General features: G+C 45.0%; 1 protein-coding gene across 1 annotated transcript in view; it reads right to left on the reverse strand.

Annotated features, from left to right (window-relative positions):
• Positions 1 to 6,618: 6,618 nt before the first annotated feature.
• LOC124550814 overlaps positions 6,619 to 22,222 on the reverse strand; it is a 102,884-nt gene continuing 87,280 nt past the window's right edge. Inside the window, exons 5-6 of the mRNA XM_047125540.1 lie at positions 14,608 to 14,694; positions 6,619 to 10,537 (exon numbers count right to left, since the gene is read on the reverse strand). Of these exons, the coding sequence (XP_046981496.1) occupies positions 8,612 to 10,537; positions 14,608 to 14,694 (2,013 nt within the window). The 3' untranslated portion in view covers positions 6,619 to 8,611. The remainder of the gene's footprint in view (positions 10,538 to 14,607; positions 14,695 to 22,222) is intronic.

The following is a 22,222-nucleotide window of genomic DNA, read 5'->3' on the forward strand; positions in this document are numbered from 1 at the left end:
GCGAGCCAGTAGATGGGTCCCCAGGGCGCTGACCGGACGGCACCGTCGCTGAAAGCAGACGGGGAGCGGCAGAACCCAGGCGACGACAGGGGCGCAGCTGATTGAGATGCCGGCGCACCTCACCAGAGGCCCCCAAAACCAAATACATCGCGCGGCCGAAACAGCGAAGAATGCGCCCTGCGAGCCAACGCCGTGAACCTCGATAGGTGCGATAGAATACAACATCGCCTGGAGCAAAAGCAGGCGTCTGCCGCTGCACAGGAACCTGATGCGGCGGATGTAGCAAAGACATCAAGGTTCGATGAGGACGACCGTGGAGCAACTCAGCCGGCGAGCGACCATCTCGGGGCTGAGAGCGATACGAAGACAAAAAGAGCAACAACGCGTCCTCCCGAGAATGCGACTCTTTTAACTTCAACATCTGTGACTTGAAAGTCCGGACCAATCGTCCAGCGGCACCGTTTGACTGAGGCGAAAACGGCACGGATGTCAGATGTTGAATACCATTGGCCTTGCAGAAAGACTGAAATTCTGCGGACATGAATTGTGGGCCTTTGTCGGAAACAATAGTCTGCGGAAGACCTTCAATGCGAAAGATAGCAGACAACGCTTGGATGGTGGCAGATGACGTCGTGGAAGACATCGAGACAACAAAAGGAAAATTACTGAAAGAATCCACCACAACCAACCATCGAGCATTCCAGAACGGACCAGCAAAATCGATGTGCAAGCATTGCCAAGGGGAAGTGGCTTGTGGCCATGCAAAGAATTTCCGCGGCAGTGCGGATTGTTGTTCGGCACACGCCACGCAAGAAGAGCACATATTCGTAATCGCAGCATCGATTCCGAACCAAGTACAGTGCTGACGAGCAAGTTGTTTCGTTCGCACGATACCCCAATGTCCTTGGTGAAGAAGCCGTAAAACAGAGGACTGTAACGAACGTGGGACCACGACTCTGGACTGATCATTATCAGAACGCAACAACAAAACACCACGTCGAACAAAAAGTCTCTCCTTGTGAGCAAAAAATCTGCGAACCAACGGATCCTCGATCCTCTACTTTGACAAGGGCCATTGCGTAGCAACAAAACGCAAAACGGTAGCAAGGACAGGGTCAGCAGCTGTGGCTGCAGCTACACGACGAAAATCAATCGGAAACGAGTCGACCACGTCATCGGTTTCCGAATCAATGAACATGCAAGCAAGTTCGGAAGAATCGAATGCTTTATCCTCAGCAACAGGCAAACGGGACAACGCATCGGCGTTGCCGTGCTTAGCAGTGGACCGATACAAGATATCGTAGCGGTATTGCGAGAGGAAAAGTGACCAGCGAATGAATTTCTGCGCTGTACGTGGAGGTACAGACTTGTTCAGATGAAAAAGCGATGTCAAAGGTTTGTGGTCTGTGATGACGGTAAAGTGACGACCATACAAGAAATCATGAAACTTTGTAACACCAAAGACGAGAGCCAAAGCGTCTTTCTCGATTTGTGAATAATTTCTTTGCGCAGACTAGAGCAATAGGGCGATCATGCGATCATGCAGTAGAAGAACGAAGAACGTAAAATGACACAAGTTTTGTTTGTCCCTTGTATGTTGCAAGAAGAGTGCACTGTCCTAACACAGGGATATGCTGTCCGGAATAACTAGTGAGCTGAACATTTGCGGCACGCAACGGAGGTTTGCCCAGTTGTTTGTACGTGTCGTGATTGATCAATGAAACTGCAGCTCCGGTATCGAGCTGGAATGGGATCACGTTGCCATTAAAGTCCAAATCTACAAAAAGTTTATTGTCCTGCCGACGACAAGAGCGACTGTCTCGTGCAACGTGAACAGACACTGGTACAGAATCACTTGCTAATTGACGTGATTTCCGGCGACGTCGACGCACACTATTTGTGGGATGAACACAGTCACTGATAGAGAAAGTGGCACTGGACGGAGTGGAATTAACTACATGAATGTCCATGGGTGAAGGTTCACGAGCCTGAGTATTCTTGGTTCGATTCCGGCGCGAAGCAAAGGGCCTGGAATGGTTTTTAGTGTCCGATCTGAGCTTTTTCTGGCAAACACTTTGAACATGTCCTTTCTTATTACAGTAAAAACAAATAGCTTGGCGTGACGGGCAATTGTCACGCGAATGTCTAGTTGCACACCGCGGGCATGATTTCACTGCATTGGTATGCTTGCACGGCACACGTGGAGAGCTAGGCGGCAGCTGTGCGGACGAGCGCGAGGGCTGTTTATCGTTCCGTGCAGCGCGCCCGGCGGGCCGGTTAATGTGACACACGGCTGGCGAAGTTGCAAATGATTCCTGTGCAAAGTCAAGTGTGTCTTGTCTATCTAATATGTCTATCACTTGTTGAAGGGAGGGATTAACTAGTTTCAAAATCTGTTCCCGTATACGAACATCAGAAACGTTCTGTGCAATTGCATCACGTACCATAGTATCTGAATAAGGAAGTCCACAATCACACTCAAAAGCACGATCCCTTGTAAGGCCTTGCAATGTTGCAACCCACTCCCTATTAGTTTGACCGGCCGTACGTTTTGTACGAAAGAATGTATACCTTTTTGCAACTACATTAACTGTTTCCTTGAAATAGGCATCTAAAGCAGACAAAATTTCTTCGTAGGACAGAGTTGGTACGTCGCGTCGGGGAAATAATTTCACTATCACACGGTACGTTTGCACCCCTACACACGATAATAAGTGAGGCTGCCGCTCGTTACCTTGAATTCTGTAGGCGGAGAGATGAAATCCAAATTGGCGTGACCACTCCGTCCATGTTTCCTTAGCTGGGTCAAATGGCCGGAACGGGGGTGCAACTGCATGTTGTGGCTGCGGTAGCGGTGAAGCGGCGGCCGCCGCATCGGTTTGCATTGCACGTTGACCCTGGACGAGCTGTCCAAGGGCATCCAATAACGCCTGCGTCTGCTGATTCTGCAAGCGATAAAATTCGGACAGTACATCTGGAGAAGCCATGACACAAGTAAATGTAAGCAAGTAGAAAGAACAAGACCCTCTTTTGACTCGTCGCCAGAGGTGCCGACACAGTGTGATTTGAGGGGACCGCAATGCACGCTATAAACACACGAAGGATGGCGTGAGGTCTGGAACAGGATACGTAATGAATGCTATAAAGAAAAGTACGTAGCTTTTGGAATACTTAACTTTAATCCATCCTTGTTGTATACATCGTTCTTGATGATACATGCTTTATACGATAAGTATCAATTGCTATGTAAGGCTAATGGTGCCTTGCTAGGTCGTAGCCATGGACTTAGCTGAAGGCTATTCTAGCTATCTGCTCGGCAAAGGAGCGAGGCTTCGTCAGTGTAGTCGCTAGCAAAGTCGTCCGTACAACTGGGGCGAGTGCTATCCCGTATCTCGAGACCTGCCTTGTGGTGGCGCTCGGTCTGCGATCACACAGTGGCGACACGCGGGTCCGACATGTACTAATGGACCGCGGCCGATTTAAAACTACCACCTAGCAAATGTGGTGTCTGGCGGTGACACCACAAGAAACATGTCCAGTAAATATGGGCTCTTAAACTATGAGTATTTGTTGATCTTTGCTACTGTGAAACATTTTTCTTCCTGTGAAAAACCTCTGCTATTATGAACAATCTACAGAATGTAGTAAATAAATGAGGACTGATTTTTCTGTTACTCTCCATGGATACGACATGTGATAAACATCTATTAGCGCTGCTACTGTAGATTGTATTCACAGTTCTGGGTAAGTGCAGAGCATCCATTGTTTCCAATGAAACCAGTTTACATTTTGATAAGTTTGCGAAATGCTTTTTCAGATAGTGCGTGAGCCCCTAAGGCATCAGACAGTAACATGACTTAGTTTTAATGGACACCATACTGAGTACGAACCTTTAGCCAGGGCCCACAAGTACAAGATCAGTGTAACAGCGAGCAGATTAGATTAGGATCTTTGCATTTTCACAGTGACAGAATAATGTGTTCTCATTTGTTTACTGCAGTCTGTAGGTCGTTTGTAGAAGCATACAGCTTGCTCTACAAGAGATATGTTTCACACTATGGAATAATTTTTAACACTATGTGTAAGTACTACAACTGTGAGAATCTATTCCTCTCCTTTACACTTGCGCCTGTAAGGCACATGAACGACATTAGATCTCCAGTCTGCATCATGATCTATGCATGTAAGGAATCACTGTTACATTTTAGTGTTCACTTTTATAGAATATGTTTAGACAAACAAGTTGGTTGAGTCACACAAAGGGAAGTGAGCCGTGAATGACTTGTGTTCATGCCATTCATTATTTGACATCTTGTCTTTCTGCTACTGTCACACCGTTTCTTATGCGATTTACGAGCCACTAAGTTGCTGGCCTACCTGCCTGTGAGTGGCAGCAGCAGCGCTATCTATAAGAGCACTGTCATACTATCTTTGGAGCGACCACTAGTATTTCCGGGTCGTGGTGTGTGGTGAGTTCAGTTGGGATGGAGCTCCAGTAAGGTCTGCACAGCCAGTACTCGTCTGACTGCTGGCAACACACATGCACTGTCCAATGGAAGGAGACTTGAGCAAGGACAACTGTTTTCTGGGCCCCTTCAATTGGTAATCTTGTGGGACGTGGGTCAGATCCTTCCTTGTGCAGATATGTTGGGTGGTCAATGGGCAAGTCTTCCCTCTCCATGGTTGGGTCTGAGCCAGTGTCTCTGGATCGTCATGTGTCCTGTGAACGGACATCAAGGGAGTCGGGATGGAGCTCCATGCATCTGAAGGCAGTCGAAACGGAGCAGCAGTGAGGTTCAGACAGCCATGACTCGCCCGACCGCTGCCTACGCACATAACTTTAGTGGGGGCGACCTTGGTTGGTCGTTCGGTCGGTCGTCTCATTGGACAACATCTATTTGGTCACCGACCGCTTCCAGGTTCCCTGTGTGTGTCGACTTGTGATTCCTCCTAGTTGTTCCACAGTGAGTTGTTTGTGGAAGTGTTCCTGCAGAACCGTGTGTAGCTTGTGGTTTTGACTGACTAGCTATTGTAACGCTGTCTGCATGTTGGATGGAGTGAGTCTATTGCGACGGAGCAGCAAGCAAGTCTCTGCTGCGCCAGGCCAGGCCGGGGCCGCTGGCGGCGTGCAGGCGCTGTCGGATCGTGAGGCACCAGCTGTGAGAGTGACAAGTTCGTTGCCCACTGAACCTGGACGCTGAAGTTGAGTGATCAGTTAATCTGTTATGAAACCTCAACTATTGTGACATCTCCTCGTTCATGTGTGGGTTGTTGCCCCCTTGGCCATTCAGGCTAGCAGCATCATATGATGTGCTGGAGTTGCGAAATCTTGCAGCCGTCTTTCTATGTTGTGATTAATTATTAAATTGACTGTTACTTATCAGTGAAGTGCAACAGCGGTATTTTCTGCCCTCTGGCCATTAAAGCTCCAGTTACCTGCCTGGTCGTTAGCGTAGTTTGCAGGCAGCGTGTCTTTTCCTCGTCGTGTTGTTGCTGTCCAGCATGGCGTGTGGTTCTACAGCCTTTTAAGTTGTTTGGTTCATATTTGCTTAGATCGGTTATTGTTCCCCTGGCTGTTTTTAGACGCCAATTTCTGGAGGTGTGGTGCTGTTCGTATTCTCGTCCTCAGCCGATATTCTCCATCGTTGTGCCGTTGGTCGGACGGAAGGGAATTGGTTAAATTGTTGGTCAGTCCTTGGTCCATCCCTAGTTTGGGTTGCTATCCGATTACCACACTTTAACTCTTGGCTGCCTGTCTCACCTCCTCTTACGTTTGAGCTACCTCCCCAGGCCGACCCTTGGAACACTTCTGAGCACCACTTGTTCTGTTTGTTTTAAATTGTGATTTTATTTGAAGTACTGTACAAGGCCATTGACCATGTATCAATTCAGTTTTTTAAAATTTCACATAAAGACCTTCAGACATGTTAAATTAGAATTTTGATCATTGATTATTTAAAAAAATTATTTCTTAGAAATTGTTCTATCTGATATTGTTTGTAATCCAGACCCAAAGCCGTTAAGTTGTTCCATGTGTTATGTGTGGCCTTCAGACTTATTGTTTGATTGTGATCTTTTAAGCCATTATGTAAATAAGTGGTTTGTAGAAAATAAAGTTGTGTGTTTGATTGTGCAACCCACAATAACTGTTTATGGCCCCATCCACAACCTTAACCTTATCCTGTGCGCTGCCTGACTACCTACCAATCAGGTTTCAGGAAGTGTGAGTCAGAGAAATGGAATGATAACTGGGTTGAAACACATCTTTTTTGGTTATAAACGTTTGTGTAGGTGTGTTATTATTGGAAAAGAAAAAATGGTCAAATGGCTCTGAGCACTATGGAACTCAACTTCTGAGGTCATCAGACACCTAGAACGAAGAACTAGTTAAACTTAACTAACCTAACGACATCACACACATCCATGCCCAAGGCAGGATTCGAACCTGCGACCGTAGCAGTCGCGCGGTTCCAGACTGTAGCCCCTAGAACCGCTCCGTCACACTGGTTGTCTTTGAAAAGAAAGGCAGTTTTATAAGGAAAATTCTGTTATTATGAAATTACAAAAGTTTATTAACATTACGCACACGAACACATATATACATAATGTGATCATACACATTACATTTTTATCACACAAATAGTAGGAACTTTGTTTCTGTGTTTGATTAGTTAAGTATTACACCATGCAAATCACTGGCAAGAATAAAAAATTACGTTTCTTCCCATAAAAGTGGTTAGTCCAAAAAGATAGATTATGTTTCTGTGTTTGATTAGTTAAGTATTACACCATGCAAATCACTGGCAAGAATAAAAAATTACGCTTTTTCCCATAAGAGTGGTTAGTCCAAAAACATAGATTATGTTTCTGTGTTTGATTAGTTAAGTATTACACCATGCAAATCACTGGCAAGAATAAAAAATTACGGTTTTTCCCATAAAAGTGGTTAGTCCAAAAACATAGATTATATGGCTTTGGAACTGTATCATTACTTTTTCTTTATAATCGATTTCTCTCATACACCGAGCATCATCCAATTATTTGTACCAAAGGAGAACAAGTGTATGCAAAGTGCATACACTGACTGTACATAGTGCTTTATAAAACATTTTTCCATCTTTTGTATAACTGTCAATCTGTGTATAACGCATTTATACTACATGAAAAACGTCTTATGAGACATTATGTACAGTCAGTGTACACAATTTATTTGTCAGGGGCACAAAATGTAAGCCAGTTGCTTATTATTCCAAAAGTAATCGCTGTAACTGTGAAACATTTATCCCACTGTGAGACAAGATGGTCAGTGCCTTCACTGAAAAATATTTCCAGTTGTCTACGGAATCATGATTGCACCCAGGCGTGCACTTCGTCGTTCAAAACAAATCGACGTCCACAAACGTCTCTCTCCTGGGATCCAAAAAAATGGAAATTACACGAGGAGAGGTCGGGTCTACATGGAGAACGTGTATGGGCTTCCCAAGAGTACTGCTGCAGCGTACTCTAAACAATTGTGACAACATGTGGGCGCGTCCATTAACAGTTATGGCGATTACTTTTGAAATAATGAACAGCTTACTTCCTTTTTTCCATCTGTCTCGTTTTAATCTGACTGCTCCTTATACAATTATTCTCCTCTAGTACAAAGGAATTGAGTATGACTGATACCGACCACAAAAAATAGTGCTGTATTGTATGATGCTGTTACTATCCTTCATGAAAGCTGCCTCCTAGTGCCTGTACAAAATATATAAAATAAGGTACGAACATATCAAATGACCAAATTGTTACCAGTTTTGTACAATCAAAATGAATTTGTGTCCATTTCCGTGTATCACCACAATTTTCTCATACTACAACTGTGTATACACATGCCGTGTGAGCAAATCACTTGTCGTAACTGAAGCACATCTGATGGATGATTTAGCTGTGACAGTTGTACATTTTTTGTGTCCTTGAGACTTCCATGTTCTGCCCATTGTTTGATCAGAAGTTCATATGAAGGCCAGTGACCAGTCTACCTAGAAAGCTTTAACAATAGCATAGAGAGCAAAAGAAAGCAGTGAGGTGAAGAAACAGTCTTCGTCTTTTTTGCTACATAGAGCATATATAGCATAATTGACATTTTAGATTGAGTGGTACACTGCCCAGAATGAACACAGATACATAATTATATCAGACACAGAAAAATAAATAATGCTACAACAGAACATTGATTAAGAGGAAAATTTTCCAAACACACGTATATGGAATCAAATGATGGCTGTTATGCATGCACATTTATACCTCATCGTGCAGGATCATTCATTAAAAGCTTTTCTTCAAACGGTACTGGTCAAACTTCACAGTCACGATTATGCATTATTTAGGAAGATAGCAACGCCAATATGCAGGCTTGTTGTGTTATGAGAAGTAACAGTTTACCAAGACGTATGTCACGGACAGTGTTTATTCTATATTTCACAGCCCAACAAAACTTCATCTAAAAACACTCATTTTGCAGTCTTCCACCTTCTGGATAGTTTCAGCCCAAAATGTTTGAAACAATAGTAATATCAGTTTTTACCGACAACTTCCTGTAGTGAAAGTAGTTGCAGTTCAGCTGTAGAAATTATAAAAGTGAACACAACCACCTGTGATTTTGACGAGTATGACAATTTGTACCTCTGGAGTGGACATCATCGCCCACCTCGACCACTTCGGCACCCTGCAGCAGAAGTCGTGCCACACAGTCCACGTTCCCCTCCTCCTGCGCCACTTGCTGGGCTGTCTTTCCTGCTCTGTTCTGCACCCCTACAGGCGCACCTGCTCGGAGGAGCACAGTGACGACATCAGCGTGACCTTTACCAGCTGCCCGGTGCAGAGGGGTGTCACCGTTTACGGTCTGAGCCCGCACGTCCGCGCCGTTGCCCAGCAGGAAGGCGGCACACTCGGCATGGCCGTTGAGTGCAGCAAAGTGCAGCGCCGTGTAGCCGTCAGAGTCCCGTGCACGGATGTCCGACCCGGCAGCCAGCAGCAGGGCGGTGCACTCCACGTCCCCGTTGGCTGCTGCACAGTGCAGCGGCGTGCCGCCCTCGCCATCCAGCGTTGCCAGACTGGCGCCGGCGTTCAACAGGAGGCGGATGCAGTCGACGTTGCCAGCATTCAGAGCTGTGTAGTGCAGAGGAGTCGATCCGTCGGCACTCTGAGCCAGCACGTCAGAGCCGCCGTGTACGAGAAGTTTCGTGCACTCGGTGTGACCACCTTGTGCTGCAAAGTGCAATGGAATGTAGCCGTCATTATTCTTTGCCTTCACGTCAGACCCACCATCTAGGAGAAGTCTTACGCAATCGGCGTGACCCTCTTCTGCCGCACGGTGCAGTGGGGTGGCCCTGTCACAATTCTGCTCGTGCACACTAGCACCCAACTCGATCAACAGCCTGACGCAGTCTGTGTTGCCCATAGCAACGGCAAAGTGCAGAGGCGTGTTACATGCGTTATCCTGTACTCGCACACTTGCACCGGCGTCTGTCAGCAACTTGACACACTCCACACTCCCCAACACGGCTGCAGCGTGGACCGGTGTATAACCCCCCGAGTCCCGCACGTCGACTTCTGCACCTGCGGCTACCAAGACCGCAACACATTCTGCATTGCCACCACCCGCTGCAATGCAGAGAGCAGTATCACCGCGGTTATCTGTCACGCACACGTCTGCGCCAGCATCTAACAGCACCCTCATGCACTCTACACTGCCACTGCCTGCTGCACAGATCAGAGGTGTATCCCCATTTGAGTTCTGCCCATTGACGTCTGAACCACTCCTTATAAGCAGTCTCACACTGTCTGCATAGCCGTTCCTCGACGCCAAGTGCAGGGCTGTAGAGCCGTCTTCAGTTTCCGCCTGTACGTCTGCACCTGCTTCTAAGAGGAGCGAGATACACTCTGCACTCCCAGAGGTGGCGGCGTAGTGTAGTGCTGCATTGCCGTACTCATCTGTTTCGTTCACATCTGTACCGATATTTACAAGTGTGCGAAGAATGTCGGCATTGCCGACGGCTGCGTCATAGTGTAGTGATGAGATTGCTGGATGCTGCTGAAGTTCACCCTCTGTGGGAACTACTTTAAGCTTTATTCCTTGAGTGTCCCCTTTTGCAGACAGGCACAATAGTCGACCACCAGATTCTGCAAGCAGTCTCTGACATTTCTCACCTGGAACCACTGTCGCACGTTGCACTATTGTGCCCCCATCCACAAGCAACATGGCGCCCCTATCGTTACCTACCAGGTACATATTGTGCAGCTCTGTCCATTCACATCCACTGGCGTTTGCTGTGGATAGAGCACCCCCATCTGGAACCCCTACAGCACAGCTGGGGCTAGAATCACCACCTAGACCATGTCCTACCGCCTCTGTGGACACTTTTTGTTGCTGGCCAGTGTCCTGAATGTTTCTCAACTGGTCTGCGCGATGATCTTTGGCTTTCAGGTTTGTTACTGCGTCACCAGTTTCTTCTTCTGCTGTGTTGACATTTGCGCGTAAGAGTAAATTGTGAACCTGTAAAAGAGCATGAGTGTTTAGAACCCAATCGTGCGAGATTATTGGTTTAATTAGTGCTGAAGGTGTGGCAACGTCACAGTCCTGTTATGTAAAAAAGATAATTTTAAAATAGGTTTTTATTCTTACAGCTGAAAGTTATTAGTTGATGAAACAGCGCACAGAAATACTGATCGTTCTTAGTGTCCAGTGGACACAATAAATGTGTTATCAGAAAGAATTTTATAACTTAGAAAACTCGTACATACTTATTAATGCGACTTACAGACTTAATCTTGATATCATCTGGAAGGGAAACAGCTCATATTTTGATTCTCATCGTACGCTAGTACAGTATAGCATCACTGCAAGCGCTAGTGGCAATTGAAGTAAAGATGACAGTCTTTACTGGTCCCCAGCATACTCGCTGCATGTTGAGGTTTGAAGAGTCGATATCTGAGAGAACTGTGTAACGTAATTTTCATACGTAGTACGGTAAAGATCCTTCCAGCAGCCTATTGTTTACAAGTGACATAATTGTTTTACTGAATCTGAATACTGAGTAAGACAAAAAATCCTCAAGTTGTCCATGTTCATCTGAAGATGTTGTAGAGTAAGTCAGACAAAGCTTCACGAACAGTCCTACAAAATCGAAATGGCGTCCTTCTCAAGAGATGGGCAGCTCACACACAACTATTTGGTGGGTCTCAAGAAAACGGTTGCATCTCAAACTGTGCAAGTCGATAATGGTGCAAGAATAAGAAGATACTAATAGGATTTCTCGTAAGGACTTTGTTTTGAAATGTTACGTTGGTTGAATGAAGATGAAGGTTTCATTGGAAAGATTATCTTGAGTGGTGACCTTTCACTTAAGTGGCAAAGTTAATAACACAACTGTAGAATTTGGGGCAGTAAAAATCCACTAAAATTCCTGGAACATGAATGTAATGTGCAAAATTGAATGTGTTTTGTGCACTAAGCAAGAGCAAAGCTAGTGGGACTTTTTTCCAAAAGAAAACTGTGAATGGGTTAGTGTACTTAGATACACTGGAAAACTTTTTAATCCCCCAGATTGACGTTGGTGCCCAGGAGCGCCACGCAGAGTTATGCAAGACTGCGCACCGCCACGCTACCTCCCTGACGTCTAGGATTTCCTGAATGTCCGCTTCCCAGGCAAATGAATTGGCCAAGGTGCACCAACTGCACTGCTGCCACGGCCACCGGACCAGGCACCTCTTCACCCGGACTGTCAACATAGAAAATGGTACAAATCATATAAAAGGAAATTGTTTTTGACTGTCGTCGTGGTACCTGACAGCTTATTCAGCTATTGGCTACATTTAAATGCATGTCAATGATTCATTCTGAATAACAGCGAAAAATACGGTATTGAAGGTTCCGACCATAACCTGATAAATATGTCTACATCAGTTGGAAATGTTATATAAAAAATAAAAAAAAGAAGCACACATAAAGACATTAGTATCCTAAGTACATACAGTGATGTACAAGAAGTATATGAAGAGAAATATAGTAGTAGCTGACATACAACAGAAAGAAGTGAACAGCGTATAGAGAATGCAGCGTTGTCACACTCTCTATGGTACTTAGCGCTAATGTATCAAATATGGCAGTCAAAACAGTACTAATATAGTGTTACATAAATGTAATAATTATAGCATTTTCAGTTTATAGAAACGACAAGATTATAACCTACTTTTACACAACAAACAGTTACAGTTAATTAATTCATTGTTCCTAGATCGATGTCTACATTGTTATTTTCGCTCTGCAACGCAACGCCGAGAACATTTTGCCTACAGCGCAGAATATCAATCAAATAGAAATATGCTAGAAATGTACGGTATGGAGGCAGATATGAATGCAGCAATACGATTCCGTGCATGACAGACAAATGCTCAGAATGTGCATACTACAAAAGTCTATATAATTGCTGCGTAGTTCTAACAGACTGTCAAAAAATTTTAAGAGAAGGGCATATATATGTGTTGTCTAAAGAACACAAAGGGGCTGTATAGTACTGTGTTCAACGGCCAACATAATGCTCGTACTAACGTAGGCATTAACCTATGCACAATATATTACTTAACTGTAACAGTTGGCCTTGTAAAAGGAGGTACAGTTTTCATAAACTGAAAATGCTTTGCTGTACTGCTTCTAATGCCATATTCGTTACACTAGTGGGTATACATATACTACATGGAACACTTTCTACAAACTGTTCACTTATTTGCGTTACATGTAGATCCGTATTTATATTTCTGTTGACCTGCTTTTTGTACATCACTGTATGTTCTTATGGTATTTGCGTCTTTATATGTACTTGTTTCTATATTTTATTACAAAACATTTTAACTGCCATAGACATTTATCAGGTTATGATCAGAACCTTCAGTATTGTATTCTGTACTCTTATTCAGAATGAAACATTGACAAGAATTTAAGTGTAGCCAGCAACTGAATATGCTTTCAGGTACTGTGAACTTCAGTCAAAATATTTTTCTCTTATACAATTTGAACCATTTACTATGTCAACGATCTGCTACTTACATAGTGTCCGTCCACGGTAAACTACATTTGAAATTTGTAAACGAGCATTGTATTTCAGTTTTATAATTTCAAACGTACTATTGTCTCATGTAGCATCTAGCATTTTAAGTTAACGTACTTTCATACAGTCTGATATAACAATAGAGCAATACATCAGTCTTCACCACCTATTATATTCCATTGGCTCTATCTGTACAACTTTCATATTTTTACATAATTAAAATTGTAATGCCCCTTCATCTGGTTTTTAAACTACTGCACCTATTTTTCATTATTTTGTATTATTCTGTAAAAACATCGTATGTTTACTGAACTGCCATCTGACGGCAGCTGGCAGTACCTGCAAGTCTACCTACCGCTGTCAGCTGGGTAGCTTCGCCCAGTACTGTCGACAGACAAGACAGCTCCTTCAAAAAATGGTTCAAATGGCTCTGAGCACTATGGGACTTAACAGCTATGGTCATCAGTTCCCTAGAACTTAGAACTACTTAAACCTAACTAACCTAAGGACATCACACAACACCCAGTCATCACGAGACAGAGAAAATCCCTGACCACGCCGGGAATCGAACCCGGGAACCAGACAGCTCCTTAAACTGTCTCACCGTACCACTGTTACGTATCTGTTCTACTACACAATGACGTGCTGCATAGTGCAGCTAATAGGTATCTATTGCAACCAAACTTTCTTATTTACTTGTTATTCAAAAAATCTTGTCTAACATAATTTTTTACCTATGTCTGTGAATTGGTTCCACGAATGGTATTGAACTCTATCTTACAGGTCGCAATGGTGAACACGATTGTGACAAAGCGTCTTACTTCAGTAATCGATGCTTTAGTCGATGCTTTGTATTATGTGGTATGTATTACGAAAAATCATTAATTTCGTGAATTCTTTATATTATGAAAATCGCGCTGTTGGTTGTATATGCCTTCAGATCTGAAGATAGCCATTTAATTGGTCGAAATGAGGAACCGAAGAACTTATCCTTGCGATCCTGGCAAATAAAGAAGCTCTCCCACCGAAAACTAAACAATACATTTAAAGATCGCCTCCAACAGCACTGACAATGTCAGGTAATTGTAACTTCCGAGTGAAACCTCCCGTACAAAAGTATTCAGAGAAAACACTGCAGGCGTCAGTGGGCATGGGCCAGCGAACTCTCACGTCGAAGTATCATCAGTGTGTAAACAGAACCAGGGTATAACAGTGACAGAAATGCTGGTAGAAATGTTCACCATAATAAACGGCTCTGAGCACTATGGGACTTACCAGCTGAGGTTAGCAGTCCCCTAGAACTTAGAACTACTTAAACTTAACTAACCTAACGACATCACACACATCCATGCCCGAGGCAGGATTCGAACCTGCGACCATAGTGGTCGCGCGGTTCCAGACTGAAGCGCTTAGAACCGCTCGGCCACACCAGCCGGCTCACCATAATACTGTAGCTCCATGTACATTGTCACACAATTGTCTCATATAAGAAGAGTTATTGTAAAACAATCATATTTACCTCCACATGACCTTCTTCCATAGCCTTTTCAGTGATAAGATCCAGCCAATCTTCCGCCATATTTGCACAGACCAAGGACACGGCAAACTGAAAAATATACACTATGTAAATAGTGTTGCAGTTTTTAAAACTCTTTCTCGATGTAAATACAGTTTACAGAGTCCGAACTGCTTGCATACAGTCCAGTCAACGAAAACCGAAAAGGTCGAATAGGGGAAAAATCGTGTAGTCGTAAATTTTTGTACAGTGGTGGGAGGGACAGTCCTGACCAATGAGGTGCGAGCAGTGATGTTGGGGACGGCGTTTAAAAGTATTTCGAAAACAACGGCTTCTAACGAAAATATTTCCTTGCACAAAATTTCCTACAAAAACGGTCCTATTGATTTTCTCTCCAGAAGTAATACAGCCTCGGCGTTGCAGGGCACGGAAAACTCGCCTATTATTAAAAATAGTGTTTTAATGGTATTAAATTAATGTTTACTGTTCATTGAAGTGGATTTAGGACAAATATTAAATGTATGTACTACATCTAAGTGCAGTCACTCGTATTAAGGGATAAATAGTGATCCAGGCGTGTAACAGGGTGGAAGGTAATACGCAGCTGGTAGAAGCTCAAAGGAAGTTACGTCGCGAGATTGGGGTCATGCACTGCCCTCTTTGATAGGTGTGCAAACGGAAGAGCAGGCAGGTGGTTCCCGCTCTCTCTACCCCACTACGTCACAAGAAGCAACTCCATGACGTTTCAGAGAGTTATACCGACCGCCTAGAGCGCGCATCAGGTATCTGTGATGACGCAGTGCACAGAAACACCCGGGGCTGTTTATTTTCCACCAAGTGCGTTAACACTGGATGAAATACAGATATGAGTAATTAAGAGAGACACATGGACAGATTCTGCATAAATATCTGCACAGTCTTCTACTCTCCTAAAGGGGAACCGATTCTTAGTCACTTCGTACGGCAGCTATAGCATTCTTGCGGAAAAGGAATTTTCCGCACCATCACGTTTACTTTTGCATTAGATTCACCTCCCTAGTATTTCCTGTCGAGTCCTCTTATATGAGTAGACAAAATAACTTCACGGAGCTTATGTTTATGTTTTGGAGTTATTTTTAGCCTATGAAATGAACGATTATTCGCAGTTGTTGAGTGAGCTTTTATGTAAAAATGTAGGACCGCCGGAGCGTGCCCCTGGTGCAACTCGCTGCCAGTATGTTCTCCACAACGTCCATTTTATTACCGCCACTGTCATTGGCTGCAATACTTTTTACAGCACGAAGAGTATCAGGAGCATGACCGCAGCGTTGTCTCCCCCGCCATGGGGAGAGCCCCACTGGATGAAAATTTCTCCGTCTGTAACAGAAGAAGGTCACCTAGGTGGGGGCTATCTCAACATCAGTTAAGCAATGGATGCAGCAGATTACTGTTATGGACTCGAACACGATCAGACTCATTCCACGACACGTATGCACGCCCTCGTTGGTTGGTGGACATATAGCAGATGTGTGACGAGTGGCTCCACTCAGTGCAGCCCACTCTGTAAGTGGCAGTGATTCCTGAATGGAAGAGGTTTCTGCGGCCTACCAAGAACAAAATTAATGGTGAGATCATTGCAGTATCTTTCCACTGAGTGACTATGACGCTGTTCGTGGCTTCACAATGTGCTGTAAAAGATAGACAACAGGAAGTCGCCGCATTTATCAATCCAGTCCCTTTCCTTCCCATCAACATTGCAAATGGATCACTGAGAACAACATGACATTTATAGGAACGTAACTCTACAAAAAATTAAAAAAAAAACGACGAGCAACGAAAGAATCATCCGAATGAGATGTAAATCGTTAGACGTAATGATCTGATGTACAAGTACTCGCAAACATACGGATTACAATTTCAGAAACATTGCATCATTTATTCGACAGATAGAACTTCAGATATTCAGCATGTCATTAACGTGCTGGCCCATCTCTGGTCGTTATGCAACGATTATTTTTTGCACTGGTGTTGATAGGCAGAGTTATGGGATGTCCTCCTGGGGAATATCGCGCCAGTTTCTCTCCATTAGATTGTCAAAGTTGTAAGACGTCGTGGTCTCCTGACCTTCATTGCTTACATATTCCGCCCTCACAATCATATTCCGCACATCAAGACGCTTCATTCGAACCCAAACTCGATAAGATAAAGTCAATATTGTATGAATTCATGTAAACGACCGTACGTAGCAACATTCAAACGGATAATTATTCAAGTTGAGTAGGCGCGGCTCTCAGCCATTCTGCCAAGTCAATAACAATCTTAAACTTTGTACAGAAATTTCATTAGCGAATCCTATCCTTGAGAGGTAACTTCACATTCCGAAAACAACCAGGAAATAACGTGTTGAGTTCATAACCAAAAGTGCCATTGTGATTCCTCAGAATTTTTGCAAAAAAAAAAAAAAAAAAAAAAAAAATAATAATAATTTTCGTTAGTTTCATGTTTTTCTTACACTAACTAGCTCTACCGCAGTACCCAAGTATCCCACTAGTTACGTAAGAAATTTTGTGAATTTTTGTGTCATTTCCTTACAGCGGACGACTCCAGAAGATGTTTATTGCTGAAAGTTTTTCAGGCATTTCTCTTTAGAACGTTAGGAGCGTCTGTCTGACTTCTGTAGTAGTGTGGGGATGGAAATTACATCTTGCAGGAGCCACAGGGTAAAGGGAACATCTCAGATTAATCCGTTGCGCAGAATAACAGAATAGCAAAACCCACACGCTCACAAAGTCTCTAGCTGTTTGGAGGGCCCATAATGCTCCAAACTTTCTCGACTGGCGAGAGATCCGGCGACCTTACTGGGGGGCGGGGGGGAAGGTGGGGTTTGGCAAACACGAAGACAAGCAGCAGGCACACGCGCTGTGTGCGGGCGGGCGCGCTGTCCAGCTGAAGTGTGAGCCCAGGGTGGCTTCCCAAGGAGGACAACAAAACGGGGCGTGGCACACCGGCGACGTGCGGCTGCGCTGTGAGGGCGCCGCGGGCGGCTATCACGACTGGTCGCCCGGCTGTACGGCGAGCGAACGTCAGGTCGGCACGCCACCGCCAGTGACGTCCTATGTGATCAAAAGTATCCGGACACCCCCCCCCCCCCAAATATTGGGTGCATTGTGTTGCCACCTACTGCCAGGTACTCCAGATCTGCGACCTCAGTAGCCATCAGACATTGAGATAGACGAGAACGGGCCGCTCTGGGGAACTCACGGACTTACAGCGTGGTCAGGTGACTGGGTGTCATACGTCTGTATGCCAGATTTCCACACTCCTAAACATGCGTAGGCCCACTATTTCCGTTGTGAAGTGAAATGGGAACGTGAAGGGACACGTGCAGCATAAAACCGTACAGCTTGAGCTCGTCTGTTGACGGACGGAGACTGCCGGCAGTTGAAGAGGGTCGTAATGTGCAGTAGGCAGACATATATTCGGACCATCACACAGGAATTCCAAACTGCATTTGGATCAACTGCAACTACTACGACAGTAAGGCGGGAGGTGAGAAAACTTGGATTTCACGGTCGAGTGGCTGCTCATATGCCACACATCACGCCGGTAAACGCCAAACGACGCCTCGTGTGGTGGTCGATTGAACAGTGGAGAAACGTTGTGTGCAGTGACGAATGACGGTACACAGTGTGGCGATCCGATGGCAGGGAGTGGGTACGGCAAATTCCTGGTGAACGTCATCTGCCAGCGTATGTAGAGCCAATAGTAGAATTCGGAGACGGTGGTGTTACGGTGTGGTCGTGTTTTTCATGGAGGGGGCTTGCAACCCTTCTTGTTTTGCGTGCCGCTATAATAGCACAGCCTTACACTGATGTTTTAAGCACCTTCTTGCTTCCCGCTGTTGAAGAGCAATTCGGGGATGGCGATTGCATCTTCCAACACGATCGAGCACCTGTTCATGATTCACGGCCTGTGGCGGAGTCGTTACACGACAGTAGGATCCCTGTAATGGACTGGCCTGCATGGAGTCCTGACCTGAATCCCATAGAATACGTTGCATTGCGCCAGGCCTCTCCTCAGTGCAGCACTCCGTGAAGAATGGCCCGTCATTCCCCAAGAATCCTTCCAGCACCTGATTGATCGTACGCCTGGGAGAGTGAAGCTGTTATCGAGGCTAAGGCTGGGGCAACACCATATTGAATTCAAGCATTGCCGATGGGGGGCGCCAAGAACTTGTAAATTATTTTTAGGCAGCTGTCCGGGTACTTTTCATCAGATATTGTAAGTCTCGTTTAGAACGAGCACGTGTCTGGAGGTACCCCAGCCGACGGTGGGACACCAGCCTGACTGCCCCACGGCATTCGGCCCGACAGCCAGGAGTGGTGGTGCCGAGTGCCCAGGGTCGAGCCAACACGCTACTCACTTGCTCAATTTGTGAAGCGCTTTCTCTTGAACAGATCACCCAATTTTTGTTGAATTTGTGATCATTTTGAAGTCACCAGAGGTACGTGGGTGCTGCAGTGGAGGGCGTGGGGCGGGCCACAGGGCAGCTCACGGCTGCAGAGTGGCTGAGCCTCGGTTAGAGAAATGGCGCGCTAGAGTGAACGTCGACAAGTGCGAAGCACCTGCGCAAACACCGCGACTGCAGACCAATGACACTACATCCACGCCCAATACGTTTCCGTGAGAAAGTCAAATACCTCGGTGTGTGGCTGGACCGGAAATTACTCTGTGGGGCGGGGGGGGGGGGGGGGGGGGGACCACATACAACACGTGACCAACAGAGCAAGCGCGAGGCTGAAACATCTCTACCCTATACTCGACAGGCATAGCACACTGAACAGAAGGGTGTCGAGGTCCATGTACGTGACACTTATCCGACCCCTGATGACGTACGCAGCTCCTGTCTGGGGATACGCTGCGCCCACACGCCTGCGCCGTCTGCAGATCGTACAAAACAAAGTACTCAAAATCATAAGCAGCGCTCCACGATACACACGTATCGCGGATCTTCACCGGGAATACCGACTTGAGACTCTCACGGAGGAAATCCACAAACTCACCACAAGACTATACTGAAACTCCAGACATTCGCAGAACCCGTTCATTCTGAATCTGGGGAACTACGATCACAGCCATAGATGGAAACATAATAGACCAAAAAACATACTTGTAAGGACCTAACATCTATGGCCAAGTACACGCAAACGCAACGGTACAGGTGAGCCCCTGTTTATCAGCCACCATTACTGGACACCCCCGAGCGGTCTAGGGCGCTGCAGTCATGGACTGTGCGGCTGGTCCCGGCGGAGGTTCGAGTCCTCCCTCGGGCATGGGTGTGTGTGTTTGTCCTTAGGATAATTTAGGTTAGCTTAGGGACTGATGACCTTAGCAGTTAAGACCCATGAGATTTCACACACACACTGGACACCCAGTTGGAATAAACCTGCCGAAAAACCGGCACCAAGCAGGGGACCCGTACCGTACACTACATGCAGACAAGCTATACCCACCCCACACACATCTATGGCCGATCTCTCACTAATATATAACGATCTCGACTGTTCCAGGAATGCAGCGGCAGACCGGGATACACGGCCATCGCCTGCCACGGTATTGATGCATGATACCCACACTGACAGACCCAACCTTGCACGAACTATCGCAGCTAGTAAGCCACTACTGCTCTTACTACACATCCCATTGTAGCAGAGGCCGCGCCCGTGTAGCACAGCACCGCCGTCTGTGAGAGCTGTGGCACTAAGGGCACTGGTATCACGTCACTGCCCCCTCTTTATACTCGGCAGTGTCAGTACGTTTCGAGTCACGAATTTCGAGTCACGTACTGACACACATTAGATTAGCGTCATTGCGCTGGTATCGATAGCGCTTTGCGGCAAGGATTACTCGCAGTCGCGCTGAGCGACTCTTGCGCTCACATCGTCCTGACAAACTCTGCTACTTGACGTTGCACAAAGTTACTATCGACAAGCCCGCGCCCGAGTTACTGTACAGCTTGATTCCACTGACGCAAATTCACACTACAGACGTGTTCAAATTATGAGAATACAGAAATTTCTTCCAAAGCTTTACATTTATTACAGATTTACATCTACATATTATATTCGTAGATTCAATACTTTGTATGCATGCCATCAACATTTTTATCCTGTCTGGCACAGTTTTTATTAACTTTTCACATGACATTGTAATATCATTGTCACGGTACTAGATTTCCTCTAGTTTCTCCATGAAATCTGTTTGGTGATTATTGCAAATTTCCTTATCCTCCGTTTCACAATAGCCCCAAAAATTTTCAGTTGGGTTCATATCAGGGCTATTCCCTTGCCAGGGCAACACTTCGAGTTGCTTTTCTTCCAAGTACTTGGAAACACTTTTGGCTATGTGGCAAGCATAAAAATGGCGTCTTTATTAGGAAATCACTCCTTTATTTGGGGAAAAGTTTGTTTTCAAGGATTTCTTTATATTGTTCTTGCCTCATTGTTAACAATGTGTAATCTGCCATGACCTTTCACGAACATCACACTCCAGACTATAACGGAAGTTGGATGCCTCTCACATTGCTGCACACACTCAGCTTTGAACTGTTCTCCAGGTCTGGGAGGAACATACTGGCTGCTTTCTTCCATCACAGTGAATACAGATTCATCACTGAAGTATACCTGAAGCACGTGTACGAAATTGCTAGTTGGGAAAGTTGGGAATAGTAGCATAGGAGACCTGAACAGTCCCAGAATTCAAACGTGCATTTTTTCAGTATCAATGAAACATCACAATTTCAAGTCAAAACTCCTAACTTTAGATATCAGACCCACTTAATTTACAACATCATTGCACATACCTTAGCCCAGTTGTCACTTGTGCACTCCTAAAATAGTTTAGCCCACGCCAATCTTTTGGTTTTCTGTTTTTTCCTCGGTCGGCATGCCTTTAAACGACAGTCAAAGAGCGTCATCCTCACTGCCACACGTGAAAGTTCAACACCCAAACCTGTCAGCCGACTGCTCATGTCAGTAGAAGTAAGTTTACCGTTCACTGTTGCCATGTTTGTAAGTATTGAAGTAGGAGTGATTTTTATTTTACGTCGATATTTTCCTTTCCTGTATAGCTTGTATTCACCACCTTTCTGCACTGAAAGTTTGGTTGTGCTGACAGTTTTCTGTGATATTCTAGTTTTGTCAGCAATGTCTTGATGTGTATAACGATTTCAGCAAGAAGAGGTACCAGAGCCGAAACTATCTGAGGTGAAACATCTTTTGTCGTCCGCATAACCTCACTTTCTTTGGAAACTCCACGATTTGTTCCTAGAGCTAAAAAACATGCAAGTTCACAAGGTACGATATATAATGTCTTGTTAATGTAGCAAGAAGTTGATAGAATAAATAACAAGACGAAGTACACGACAGAAACATAAAACATTACTGTAAACACAGTTTCAAAGTATGAACAGACAACTAACACCAACACGATTTGGAGGGAAAATGACAAATGTTACCAACTGTGAAAAATTCAGTGATCTGTGAGTTGCTCGGAAGGGAAATTTCGTGGCTTCAATCAAACCATTAAAACAAATGAATTATTACACTTTCTCTCTCCTATTTTTATACCAGAAAACTTG

Source organism: Schistocerca americana, chromosome 9, assembly GCF_021461395.2.
Source record: "Schistocerca americana isolate TAMUIC-IGC-003095 chromosome 9, iqSchAmer2.1, whole genome shotgun sequence".
NCBI classification, from domain to species: domain Eukaryota; kingdom Metazoa; phylum Arthropoda; class Insecta; order Orthoptera; family Acrididae; genus Schistocerca; species Schistocerca americana.